We start from the raw sequence: 13,765 nt of genomic DNA on the forward strand, positions 1-13,765 counted from the left end.
ATCAAGAGACATGATCAAGAACGTGCAGAGTGGCTTTATTCATAATAGCCGGAAACTGGAAACAAATGGTAATCACCAGTAGAAGAGGTAAACTGATAATGTGGTCTATTCACACAATGGAATACTAAACAGCAACGAACAAGAGCAAATCTCAGGTATGCGCCACAAAATGGATCAACTGCACAGGCGCAATGTTGAGGGAAAGTAGCCAGGCACAAAAGAGCACCCACTATTTGATTCCATTTTTATCAAAAACAGGAAAAATTACTTTATGGGGGAAGTGATCAGGAAAGGGCTTGAGAGAGCTTTACTGTATGCATATCATGTCTTAATTAAAAAGCAGAGGAGTCACACTTGAATATCTGGAGCTGGGCAAAGATGGGAGGATTTCCTGACAGGTGGTGAGCTCCCCATCACCAGAGGCGTGCAAGCTGCAGCAGAGGGGCTGAATTGGCATGGCCGAGGAGGGGCCCAGGAATCTGGATTTGTAACCACAGATTTGTAACCTGAGATTCTGATATCAGTCCATTTGGAGGATGACTGTTCTGGAGGCTTTAGGACCAGATTTTAAAGGTTGCTACACAGAGGACATTTTCACTGGCCTGGAGTCACCATGTGAATGTGACAGTGGCTGCTGCTGTTTTGGCCAGAGTCTGTGAAGGGAGCTGGAGTCCAGTGTGGCAGAGGCTGAGGCTGAGATGTGGGCTGATGACCCTAGGAAGGAGGGATGTCCAGCACCACATGTGGGAACACAGGGGACCCTGGGAGGGGAAGAGGCCTTTTGATGAGCTAGACTAGGAAAGTGACGGGTGCCCCAAACCAGGGGCCCAGACTTCAGGCTGTCATGGGCCAAAGATGTTTCAGAGCAACTTATGTTTGCCAAGTAAAGGTGTTTAAATAAAACACAAAATCCCAACTACCATTTCGTGTCACTACTATTCAGTTTAACGCTAGAGCAAGTATTTGGGTTGGCCAAAAAGTTTGTTTGGGTTTTTCCATAAGATCTTAACAGAAAACCCGAACGAACTTTTTGGCCAACCCAAATACAGACTCCATCTCAAGGTCAAGGGCAGTACTTCACATTGAAAAAGTTTAGCTGTTTGAAAACTTTATCATCTTGCTTTTCTCATCTCATTGGAGACGGGTGAGAAATTCTATCATGCCTGACTTGTAGAGGCTGTGAACAGTGTCGGAAACCCACGCTCCTGGCATGAGCACGCTGGCGGCAGGACCGTGTTACCAAAGTGTCCCAGTGCCCTGCCCAGGGCTGGGTCATAGCAGGCACCTTCTAAGCATATACTCACTGAATCAATGAACCCATCTGCATGTTATCAGATAGTATGTAGCAGGGTTAACACTTTTTTTCTTGTAGTCTAACACACTATTTACTTAACTGACGTCTGCCCAAGAGGGACTACCTGATTAGTGCTTTATCAGGGTACCAAGCATCCTTTGATGGCAATAATCCCAGGAGAGCAGACATCACTTAAATACATGTTTTGCGAACTGTGTCATGCTATATGCATACTTAATGGCTGAAATCAGGGGGCTAATTGCTATTCAGCAGAAAGAGCTGTCAGTCAACACATGAACCCATGTGGGATTCTATAAGCAAACTGCGGCTTCCAGTAGCAACCCCTTGTATATTTCAGGCACAAGGGAGCAAAATGAAAATGAACGGGCAAGTGTGAAATGGATGACTTGTCATAGCCAAACCACAGGATGAAATCCAAACAGTTCTCACTTAACAGCGGGAACCTCAGACCAAACTATAAGTGTTTCTAGCACTCAGGGTGCTGTGGGGGCACGTGCCTATGAGGTGAGAACAGTCTCCTGCAGAGAACAACCACAGGGGGCTGATGGGGTGCAGAGACAGCGGGGGAGGGGCAGAGGTCAGAGGCCCTGTCCTCAGTGAGGGACAGCAGTGCCCACCGTCTGGCTGCACCACATCCTTAAGACCCCTGGCCAACCCTTGTCCCCGACCTGGCCAGGTTGGGAGTGTGGGCTGGCCCTGACACCTCTCACCACCCTCAGTCTTATCCTCTGCTCATTCTAGATGAGTGGCCAGGCTTTGGTCTAGGGCTGCCTTGGCCAGGCCCATCCAAAAATGAAGTCTCTGAGCAGCTGTTCTCCCTGCTCCAACCCCGGCCTGCCCTCCAGTTCACCTCTGTGCCTCTGCCTCCCGGTGAGTTCCTCAAGGTCAAGTTAAACTGCCCCCTCCCCTGGCCACAGAGAGCTAGCTGCTTGGTGAGGTCTGGACATTTCGTTTGTTCCCCTGTCCCTCTGCTGGGCCTCCAGATCCCTGCCTCAGCCCTGCTTGGGGTAAAAGCCTGGGGGCACCAGGGAGAGAAAGGTTGGGGGCTTCACCACCCCTTCCCTCCACTCTCCACCCCAACATTCTACCTCTTCATTGCTCCTTCTGCTTGTACCCCAGTTTCCACTGGTGTTAAGGGGGGAAAGGCAAACGCCCAAATGTGATTTGTACTTTCTTCAAAGATGCCACTGCTGCATACGCCATTCCATCCATCCATCCATCCATCCATCCATCCATCCATCCATCCACTCATCCATCCATCTATCCATCATCAATCCATCTGTCTGTCCATCCATCCATCCACCCACCCATCTGTATTCAATGTTAACTGTGCCTTGACGCTGTGCTGGGCCCTCCCAGGAGTGGGTCCATCAGGAGGTGGTGAGTTGCCTGGCCCAGCAAGTGTCCAGAAGGAGCCAGCTGCGCAAGGAAAGACTGGACCGATCAGTGGCTGCAGCCAAACCACCTGGAAGAAGTTGTCAAAAACCTGAACCCCCAGCCCAACCCCAGGCCTGTGGAACCAGAACCTCCAGGGCTGGAACTTGGACACCTGCATCTCCCACAAGCTCCCAGAGTGTCTGATACATGTTACAACCTGAGAGGGGCTGTGCAAAGCCTCCCAGACCTGCCCTCCTTTCAGATGCGCGGAAACATCGTGGAACAAATGAATTAATGAAGCATTAACTGAGGGAAGTTTGGCCGGCCGCTGGGTCCTCATGTTCCTGCCTCTGGGCAGCTTCTCTTGTCCCCTGACCCCAGGGGAGGGGCTGCCCCCCCCCCACCGTCTGTGCTCTGCCTCATCAGAGGGGTTCTCAACTTGTGCTAGAGGCATGCAAAGCTGCAGGGGGCGAACACAGCGCCTCGTCCTGTTTTGCCAGCTTTCCCCGGGAATAAGCCTGTAAAACCCGATTTTTATACCAACAGGAAGTGTTCAAACATTATAAAGGACAATGCACAACCTGCGTGAGTCTTAAAGATAAAAATGAGAGACTTCAAAGAAGTTCCAAGCTTGCAGCGGGCCCTGGAGGATGTGACCCTGAACCCCGGGGGAGCGGTGATTCTGGGGAAGAGAGGTAGAAGCTGGCACGGGGAGGAGCCTCCACAGACAGTGGCCCTGAAGGTCTGGCTCCCTGTCCTGCCCAGGGGTGGGGTGGGGGGTGCCCCTGTGGGCCCTTGCAGCCGGCAAAGCAGCAGCACAGTCCCACGGAGATGCTCAGACGCAGAGCGAACACAGCCAGGGTCTCAAATCCCCTTCCAGCATCTCCCGGTCAGACCTGCAGGCTCCCAGCCCCGCCCCCAGCCTCCCCTCCGGGGATGGAGCTCTGCATATGAAAGAGGAGCCTAACAAACCCTGACCTTCCCCGCGTCTTCACCTGGAACTCCCAGATTTCAAACCGGGCAGATATCAGAGGAGAACGCGGGACCTCAAAGCAGAGGCTGATTAAAGGGCCCCGCTTCCCAAGATGCGCCACTCCTGTCAAAACAAACTCTGCCGTGTTTTGAAATGCTCACGGTGTTTGAAACATGTTCATTAGATATGAAAAAGGCAAAGATTTCACATGAAGGGGAGGCTGCGTCTGTGGGCTGCACTTCTTCCCCGAATGCTGGTTTTGAAAATGGCTGGGAAACGGGGTGTGGGTGCTGACACGCATCTGCTGGGCGGGCCGCGAGGCCTGGGCACCATCCTGACGGCAAAGGAGCTGCACCCCAGCTAGGTCTGAACCCACTGCAACCACTGGTGAGCAGAGAACTGAATGGCTGTCTCCGCCTCGTCTCCCCATCGGTGGAACACGGGGTGAACTCATGGTCCTCGGGGTCCTCTCTGCCACGCTTCAGAGCCTCGGTCTCCCTCTCTGGAAAAGGGGGATAGTTCAACCTCCTGGCACACAGACATGCAGGCAGAAGGGCTCTGGGAAGGCTCTGCTGCTACCACAGACCCCGGGGGGTGGAGCTGGGGGGCAGTGAGGGGAGTGGACTGAGGAAAGGAGGGCTGGGGGTGGCCAAGTGGGCAGAACAAAGGAGCAGGTGAGGACCAGATTCCTCCTCTGTGCTGCACGAGACCCCGGCCTATGAAACTCCCTCCCCGCTGCCCCCAACATCAATCAGGCCTCACATCCTGAGGGGGCTGGCCGCTGCCCTAGCAGCTCCGCCTCACCTGGACGACTGGCGGCTTAGCCCCCCGCTGTCCTGCCCCTTCCCACCCGTCCTACACCCCAAGGCAGGGACCGTGTCCCTGCCCCTAAGGCCGACTGGCTCATCCCTCAAGAGAGAAAAGCCGGGTCCTCAGCCTGGCATTCGACTCCAAACTCCAAACTCTCCCCACTCCCCGCAACGCTGGAACTCTGGGCAGCAACACACACACATACACGCACACGCACACGCACATCCCTACAGGCTCACCTGTGCCGCCACTTGTTATCAAGTTCTTAAATTAATTACCAGCTGACCCCATGCCAGGCTACACTGGGCCCTCTGGAGAAGCAGCGATGTTGAGAAAACACTGCACTTTTATCAGCATTGACTTGATTCCAGACTGTTATATCTGCCTATTTTTAGTTCCCACATGGAACATCTCTAACGGATATGAGAGTCAGGTAGCACGATTCTGCGATTCTACGCAGGACCCTGTGTTTTCCAGGTATCAGGGGCTCATCCAAGGTGGCTCAGGGAGCCTCGGATGGAAACCCTGGCGTGGCCATGCCTTGCCCGCCACGTGGCTCTGGCTGGAGCACCACCCACCTAGCATCACAGAGGTGCTCGCCTCACTGCACCTGGAAATCCTCCCCTGGTAACCGGCTGTGATGATTCCCACCCCCAGGGCGGCTGGAGCACTAAACAAGACACCACCTGGGACATGGTTATTAGAACAGTGCTTCCCCCGCAGGCTGTAAGCTCCAGCGGGCAGGGGCCTCCCGGGTGAGCGGCCCAAACCTCTGAGTGAGTGAATGAACAAGCTGGGGTTTGCATCCTAGGCCCGGGTCGATTCCTCATTGGCCGTCCCCTTGAGCCCTTCCCTTCCCTCCCTGCCACCAGCTCATCTTGTTCTAACGGTTTGTGTCCCTGAAAATGCCAGGGATGCGGCAGACAAGCCAGGAGCCACTCACCAGCCACAGGTGATCTCCCCCCCGCCAGGTGTCAGCGCTTAGAACCTGGGCTCCACCTGCTGAAGCAGGTTTTCTGGGCCAGTTGTTCCCAGGTGTCCTGGGCTGCCAGGACGAAGCAGGAGGTCTCCAGGGACACATCTGCATGACCCTCTGAGCCCACACTGATGGGGCCCTCGGGGCGCCTGGCCGTGGGCACACTCACGGGGGCGCTGTCCTGACAGGAGAGGCTCAATCCTCCTTCCCTGTGGCCCAGGACAAGCCCCAGGTCCCACACGGCCCACAGCTATGAGGCTGGGTGGGCTTCCCCGCAGGGCGCTGTCAGCGTTCCCCACCCAGAGAGCTCACTGGGCCCCAAGCCCACTTCCCGGCTGGTGCCGTGGAGAGCTGCTGACCCCCCAAGGGCCCCAGTCCCTGCCTGCCCAGGGACCACAGGGATGTGGTAGCACCTCTCTGAGCCTCAGTTCCGTCATCTGTCAAATGAAGGTATAAGCCTTATGGGGATAACGTTTTAAGAAGCAACATGTTTTTCAAACATCCTTTAAGCCTTTTCTTTGTTAACCCACCTCCTTGGCGAGTTCAGTGACTATAGAAAACGGAAGTAAAGAGCAGCCCTGGGATGGGGTGAGGCAGCTCCAGGCCCCCAGTGGACCCTGGGCTCCTCATGCACAGCTGAGTCACGGAGCCCAGCACTGTGCCTGCACACAGTGGGCCTGCAGGAGACGGTTCTGCCTGCCCTCACCCAACACCACCCTGGGACTGTCGGTCTCCCCACCAGTCTTGGGGGCCCCCTGAGAGCAGAGAAGGCTGCATCCTCTCATGTCCCCATAACCTCACGTCTCAGGCCCAGCCCAGGGCCAGGGCGTTCGTCTCGGGAACGTGAGAAGGAGGGATTTGTGCCCCACGGCCATGCCGGGGCTCAGCGGCCTGGGAAAGCCAGCATGCCCTGACCGCAGGTACCTGACAGGGGTTGCCCCCAACTGGACCTGTTCCCCCATCCCCCCGAGAGGCAGTGTGGAGCCCTGCACCGGCCTGGGTGTGAGCCTGCCTTACCTCCCACCCCTGATCCCAGCCCGAGGCTGCCCTGTCTCCACTGCGGAGTGGGAAGGGCCTTGCTCTCCCAGCCCCACAATTTGTCTTGCAGCTGCTGCCGTTGCTTGGAGCGAGACTCTTGCTTGTAGCTTGTGAGCTGTGTGTAGGCAAATCTTTCATTTTTCTTTCATTATGCCGGCGTGTACTGTCACTTAATTTTTATGTATGCAATCCTTCCTGACAAATATGGTCTGCTGCCTGGTAATTCGTCTGACGCTCATTCTGTTCTGTGCTCTAATTACGGCTCCTATTCCTGACACCGAAGCAGCCGCTCTGCCACCACTGGGTACCGCACCTGTCAGCCCGGCCATGGCATGACTAATGCCCTTTCATGCCAGCCTCGTGTTAGCAAATACGGAGGCGGGGAGGGGGCTGGGGGAGGAGGAAGCAGGAGGAGATGGGATGTGCATAAGCCCTGACGTGGGTCAGCAGCCTCCGGGGCAACGTGGCTGCCACCAGGGCATCCCCACACAGTAGGTGCGCAGAGATGCAATGGATGCATAATTCCTACCCACGCACAGGGTCTGGAGGAGCCTCCGCCCCCCAAGTCCTTCCCGCGTCACGACGCAACTGCAATTAGTTCAATCTCCTGCGCCACCAAACGTGTGCACAAGACTTAGCTGTGTGCAGAACCTCGCTATGGAAAGGGGCTCTTTCTCCTGTGTCTTGGAGACCTCAGGCCCTGGGCTTTGGCTCTGCACTGATGCCGTCATGGGGCCTGGCCCTCGGTTCTTGGTTCTGGCAGCAGGGCCATGCCGAGCCCATGCTTCTCAGCTCGGTGGGCAAACAGCTCCAGGAGGGCTCCTTCCACCCACCACGCAGCCCGTCAGCCACTCAGAGGCCTCGGGAAGAGCCAGGCTTACCCGGGCGGCCTTCTCCCAAGTTCCAATTCCTTCTCATTAATATAATAAGTGCACCAGTCCAAGTCAATAAACTCACACTGTCGGACGAGCCCGAATTTCTGCCCGTTCCTAATGATGTGATCTTAACCAGCTCTGACGAGTGCCGCAGTCTCTTCCCCAGCGGGACGGAGGAGGGCTGGGGCCTGACTGACAGGGGACGGGAGACAGTGGCTTTAACTCTGCTCTTTGACGGCTCCCCTTGAATTTCTGGCCTTTTTGAAGCTCTTAAACCAGAGGGGTAAACGGTCCCAAACTGACAAGACACACTGATTTTCCCAAAGAGAAGGGTCTGAGGGGAGCGGGAAAGACAGTTTCCTCCCAGGAACGGGGGGCTGGTGGCTGAGTTCCCGAGGGAGATCCTTCCAGGACCCCTGAGCCTGGTCCCCTGGAAGAAGCATGGGCCCTGCCCCGGGAGGCCTGCATTTGGGTCCTGGCTCTGCTGCCACACGACTCAGAAGAATCACTCAAGTTCCTTGGGTTTTAGATTCCTCGTCAGCACAAAGGAAGGATCCCACAGACCCTCACATCTGTTTGAGGCATGAATGAAGTGTCACGAACTCACGGGTTGGCGGGTACACACACACACACACACACGCACGCGCACGCGCGCGCGCGCACACACACACACACACACACACACACACACACACACACACACACACACACACACACACACACACACACACACACACACACACACACACACACACACACACAGTCCCAGCTGGGAGCTGCCATGTTTCTCCAGACTGCGTGCTGCACCCCGAGAGCCTCCAGCCATCAGGACCTGTATGAACAGTGACAGTTTCCACCAGGAAAGTGTGTCTTCCAGAAAGCACCTCCGCCGTCACCAGAAGACGCTGTGTGTCTCCCGGCATGCCGCAGGCTCTCGGGGACAGGGAGACACGAGATGTACTGGCTGGGCCGTGGAGTGCAGGGCAGATGAGTGCAGAACAGAGTGGTTTTCAAGGGGCCAGGCCTGTGGACGCGGCAGCGCACGGGGAGGTGAGCCTCAGGCACCGTCCCCTCAAACGCCACCCCAAAGAGCCAGGAATTGCTCAGGGAAAGGGGAGGTGCCCCTACACCCCTCCCCATCATGAAACGTTCCCCCATGGCCCTGGTCATAGCACATAGGGGACCCTACTTCTGTGTTCCACTGGGGACTTTGCTGGTTTCTAATTAAATGTCATTCTAATTAAACGTAAAATTCTCCATGGGTCCAAGTTTTGCATTCACTCACGTATCCGGATTCCGAAGCTGGGCAGTGCTTAACGTGACCCAAAACACACACGTGACCTCCAAGTCTCCACCGGCGTCCGGCCCTCAGCGCTCTGGCACTCCTGGGGTGGTGCCTACCCACTGAGCTTAGCATTCAAGGCCCCGCCCACCTTCCTTGCCACCCAAGGTCCCTCGACCCCGATCACCTCATCCCTTCCCCCATGCCCTGCCAGCTCCTATTCACTCCCCACAGCTCAGCTAGAAAGTCACCTCTACCGGGTGAGCACTTGGTCCCCACAGCTTTGAAACTGCCTATTTAAAAGCCCAAAACGGGAACAGCTCAAACGTCCCCCAGCAGGAGGAACAGCCCGCGTAGGTGAATGAAGTTTTGAGAACTCGCGGGTTGGCAGGTCCTTGAACATCCTTTCATTCTGACCTAACACAAGAACCACGACGCACCAGCTGCTAAGGAGGCCGGGCCAGGGGTCCTCCGGGGTCAGATGGGGACAAGGGTTTCAAAACAACCAGACGCACACACTCACACACGATGGGATACCATGCGGCAACGAGAAAGACGGAGTGGCTGCCAGTGCGACCACAGAGCCACATCTCCCCACCCCCTAGAGCGTGAACACGTGAGGATGCAGGGGAGCCCCATCCTGGGCTCCTCGGGGCCTTGGTTTACTCCCCTCTGGTCACTGTTCTGAAGAAGAATGTCTGGGGTTCAACGAGGCATTTTGCTGTGCTAACCAACCAAAGGCACCATGGGGACAGGGTCCGCATCTTCCCATGTCAGCCAGGACCCTGCAGGGGGTTGGGCGCGGACAGGCCCCTTACCTAGGGAGTGGGCCGCGGTGGTCTCGGAGCTGAAGAAGCGGCCCAGGCCGAGGTCACCGAGCTTCACGATGCCCGTGGCTGTGATGAACACGTTGGCAGGCTTGATGTCTGCAGGGGAAGGACAGGGGTTGGTGTGGGATCAGAGGTGGGGATGGCTGGGGAGGGGCAGGACGGAGGAGGCGGCCTGGGGGTGGGTGGAGGGGAGGGCCCTTCAGGTGATGGGGGCTGAGCCGCCAGTCCTGCTCCCTCAGGGCGAGGCCCCAGCCCTGCCTCTGCCCAGCTGTGGACCTTGAGAAACGTAGCCTCAGTTTCCTCATCTGTGAAATGGGTCTAACTTCACTCTGTCACAGGGCTGCTGTGAGGTCTAGGAGGGCAGGGATTTTTGCGCTCGTTTCCTCTTTTACAGCTAGAGCAGGCACTCTGAGAAAATTTGTGTAACAGATGAAGGAGGCGCTCAGGGAGGTAACCTGTGCTGTTCCCCAGTGACTAGGGCAATGCCTCGCATACGGCAGACACTGATAAATGCAGGTGGAATGAATGTAGGGACGAATCAGTGAAGTCATCTACGTGACTCCTTCCAGCAGGCTCCTTCCTCACAGTTCAGGATGATGTCAACTTTCAAAAACACTTACCTCCTCTGCCCAGCCAACTCCTACTAAGACTTCAAAGCCCATATTAAAGTTCCCTTTTCCAGGATGCTTTCCTTGCCCTCCCAGGCAGAGCTGGTGGCAGTACTGGAACTGGCCATGAACCGGTCACCTCTCTCCCAGTCTCTCCCCCCAACCCTTGCTGCAGCCCCCTCTGTGCTGGCTCCAGGCTGGTGTTGGGGGCTGGAGAGTATGTGCCGAGCATGGTCCCTGTCCTTGGGGTCCACGTAACTACACGGTATTTGGTGCTCCCACCATGGGGGGCCCCTGACAGGGGCAAGAGCCACGAGGCACGGGTGTACATTCGAGCCTGGGGCCTCACACGCCCATTCTCTGACCCCATAAGGACAGGCGAGATGCTGGACACCCACGGGATGGGGAATACAAAGTGGTCCACCTTCCACATGGCTGTCCCTTAAGAAGCCCGGAGCCGAGGGGAAAGCTGCGTCCTGGGGTCCAGCCTCCCTGCTGGCTCTGGGCCCCGAGGCCCCGGCGGGCCAGCACGTACCTCGGTGCATCACCCGGCGGGAGTGCATGTGTTCCACGGCGCTGCACAGCTGCACGAAGTACTTCCACACTGTCCTCTCGGGAATGAGCCGCTTCTGCTTCTTGAAATACTGCAGTGGGGGAGACAGACACATGGGCAGGCCTGGGTGATGGGCCGAGAGGAAGGGCAGCTGTAGGGTACTGGCCCCGTCCTATCCCCAGCAGTCGTCTGTCCGCCGCCAGCACCAGCATCGGGCCCCCTACGGGCAGGGCAGACCTTACCCAAAGCGGATGTCCTGGACGGCTTTGCTGAAGAAATGCCTGGACCCCATGTTTTTCTTTTTTTAAAAAAAATATTTATTTATTTAGGCTGTGCCGGGTCTCAGTTGTGGCACGCAGAATCTTCGTGGCGGCATGCATATGGGATCTAGTTTCCCGACCAAGGATTGAACCTGAGCCCCCTGCATTGGGAGCGCAGAGTCTTATCCACTGGACCACCAGGGAAGTCCCCCCGGACCACATTTTGAAGGCTACTCTCAATCACCCTTTCCCTGGAATCTCCTGGACACGCATCCGTCTCCTCCCACTGCCCGACAGGGAGTTCCTTGCAGGAGCGACTGGTGTGGACTCTCTGCCCTGGCCCTGCTCTGGCCCAGGATGGGGACACCCAAGCCATGCTTGTGGTTCAATCACAGCTCCCCTCCCTGGAGCCAGCGAACCCCAGCACACATAACCATTAACAAGCATGGCGAGAACCTCAAGGAAGCGGGCTTGACATTCTCAAATGGACCCCCTCAGCTTCGACAGGCAAAACCTACTCTGTTGCCTGGAAAATCACACATAATGCTCCAGAAAAAAAACAAACCAAAAAACCAAAAGCCACCCGGGCTGCACGGAGGGAGCTGTAAGTAACCAAAGGACCTGGAAGAAGTGAACTGGGAACGTGCCCTTGTCCACTGTTCAGATCAGCATCCCTCTGGGGGATCTCCTGTGAGCCAGGCCTGTGTGGGTCAGGGGGCATGACTCACACGCTGGTACCTTGGACCCAGGTTTTTGTGCCCTTCAGAGCAACCATCTTTTTCGAAAGCAGCCAGGGGAGAAGCCTTGGCCCCTTTGTCAGGGCAGCCGAGCTGGCACAGGGAAGACGGGGACCCAGGACACACTCCCAGCCTGGGATGGGGCATGGGGTAGAAGGTGGGACCCGAGCTAACCTCTGCTAGGCACATGTCACATGCAGTGTCTGTGCTGGGCCCCACACAGGGATGACTGCACCCATCTCACAGATGAGGAAACTGAGGGTCACATGGGAGCTAGTAAGGGGCAGAGTCACAACAGCTCAACCCCAGGCCTTCCACTCAGGAAACCCAAGTTCTTAACGCACTTCTAAGGACACCAGTAACCACCTGATGAAGGATCAAGATCAGAGAGGCTCAGTCACTTGCCAAGGGTCACCCAGCAGGGGCGGCAGAGCTGGGATTGGATGTGGGCCCCTCCAATATTGGGACAGTCACAGTGGAAAGCCCCTGGCCTGGCACTACAGCCCCAAGAGGCTCCATTCTCGGAGGAGGCCTCATGTGTGATCTGCCCCAGGCTCCTGGCACGGGCCCCCCAGCACAGGACCCCCATCCCTCCCGGGCCACCCCAGACCTCTGCGGTGGGCCGGGCTGGGGTGTTATTTATGCCATGATGTTAGCTTATCCTCATTAGAGCATTTAAGCGGAGATGTGCACGGCTGTGAGCCGTGACTTTCTAAATGTCACGTCCTATTGGTGTGTGTGACATTTAGCAGGAATGAGCAGAGTCTCTGGTGGGTTCTGGGGTGGCAGCAGCTCCCGGCTTCACCATCCACTGTAAATAATGCCGGCACCATGGCCCTTGTGGTGTTGCTTGGCCCCTGAGGCTGGGGGCCCTAGGGACTCAGGGTCTGCTGGCCAGTGGCCTCCCAGGCCAGACCTTGGTATGGCCCCAGACTGAGCCCTGGCAAGGCCCCTGTTCCCCTCAAAATCCAGAGGTGGCTAGAGAGTGGGAAAGGCCAGAGAAACCGAGCTGCTACCAGGCCCCAGGCACTGTGCTGGGTGCATTACAGACAGGGAAACTGAGGCACAGGGACCCGTCCAAGGTCATCCAGCAGGTGTATCTGACTCTGGGCCCAGGGTCTTTCTACTGCCCTGCCCTGCCTGTCCCGCCTGCTGGGGACAGCACCCAGCCAGGCTCTGCAGGTGAAGGGCCACAGCAGGGGGAACAGGCTCAGGGAGGGGCAGGGCAGGGTGAGGGGCCCCGTGACCGAGGGAGGGGAGGTGCCAGGCCAGGTGAGGAGAAGGGCTCCCGAGACAGGAGGGCCTGAGGCGCCCGGAAGCCGGGCCACTGCCCCCAGAAACCCAGGGGGTGAGTGACCGACTTGAACCCTGAGCCAGGGTTGGCCCCAGGGAAGCCTGGGAAGGGGCACGTGGTGAAGGGAAGGCACCCCACCCCAGGCCAGGCACAAAGGGTGCTGGACACCCACGTGCCTCCCTCCTGTCCCTCCTGGCTGGAAGAAGCTTGCATCCGGGTCCCACAGCTCCCACACAGCCGTCCCCTGTGAGGCCCCCGGGACAGGGGTGGAAACTGAGGTTCAGGGAGGGGAGGGATTTGTAATTTGCCCAGCACCCCCTACCCCACTGTCTGACTCCAGCCCCACTCCATGGACTGAGAGGCTGTGAGGGGGTCTGGGGTCCACTGGGGCTGACAGGGTGCAGCACCCTCACCACAGGCCATATTCCAGGGTCTTTCCTCCCGCTGTTCTCCCCCCAGCCCCGCCCCTCCCTCCACTGGGCATCCAGTCCTTCTTCCAGAACACAAAGCTGATCGTGTTTACTCTGCACCACGAGTCTCAGGAAGCTTCTTGCTGACCTCAGGGCAAGGTTCCAAATCCTAAGCCTGCATATGAAGCCCTGGTTGGTCCGACCACCCTCCGCCTCACGCTCTCCACCCCTCTCCTTGCCCAGTGCTCTCCTGGACCAAAGTACTTTGTGGACCCCTGGGTTTCCATCCCTCTGGGCTCTGGCACAAGCTGTTCTGCCTCTGGGCTGCGGGTATCCCCTCATGGGTCTCTGCTCATGTGTCACCTCCTCCAGGAAGGCTTCCCTGGCTCCCACAGACCCTGAACTTGGCTTGTTCATGGCAGCTCAT

At 57.2% G+C, this 13,765-nt stretch overlaps 1 protein-coding gene across 2 annotated transcripts in view; it reads right to left on the bottom strand.

The window, feature by feature from the left end:
- NEK6 (NIMA related kinase 6) overlaps positions 1-13,765 on the bottom strand; it is an 85,210-nt gene that overhangs the window by 12,661 nt on the left and 58,784 nt on the right. For both annotated transcript variants that reach the window (XM_082656740.1, XM_082656741.1), the window contains exons 6-7: positions 10,620-10,728; positions 9,465-9,572 (exon numbers count right to left, since the gene is read on the bottom strand). In XM_082656740.1, the coding sequence (XP_082512866.1) occupies positions 9,465-9,572; positions 10,620-10,728 (217 nt within the window). The remainder of the gene's footprint in view (positions 1-9,464; positions 9,573-10,619; positions 10,729-13,765) is intronic.

The sequence above is a fragment of the Grampus griseus genome (genome assembly GCF_964374135.1).
Source record: "Grampus griseus genome assembly, chromosome: 6".
Lineage (NCBI taxonomy): Eukaryota > Metazoa > Chordata > Mammalia > Artiodactyla > Delphinidae > Grampus > Grampus griseus.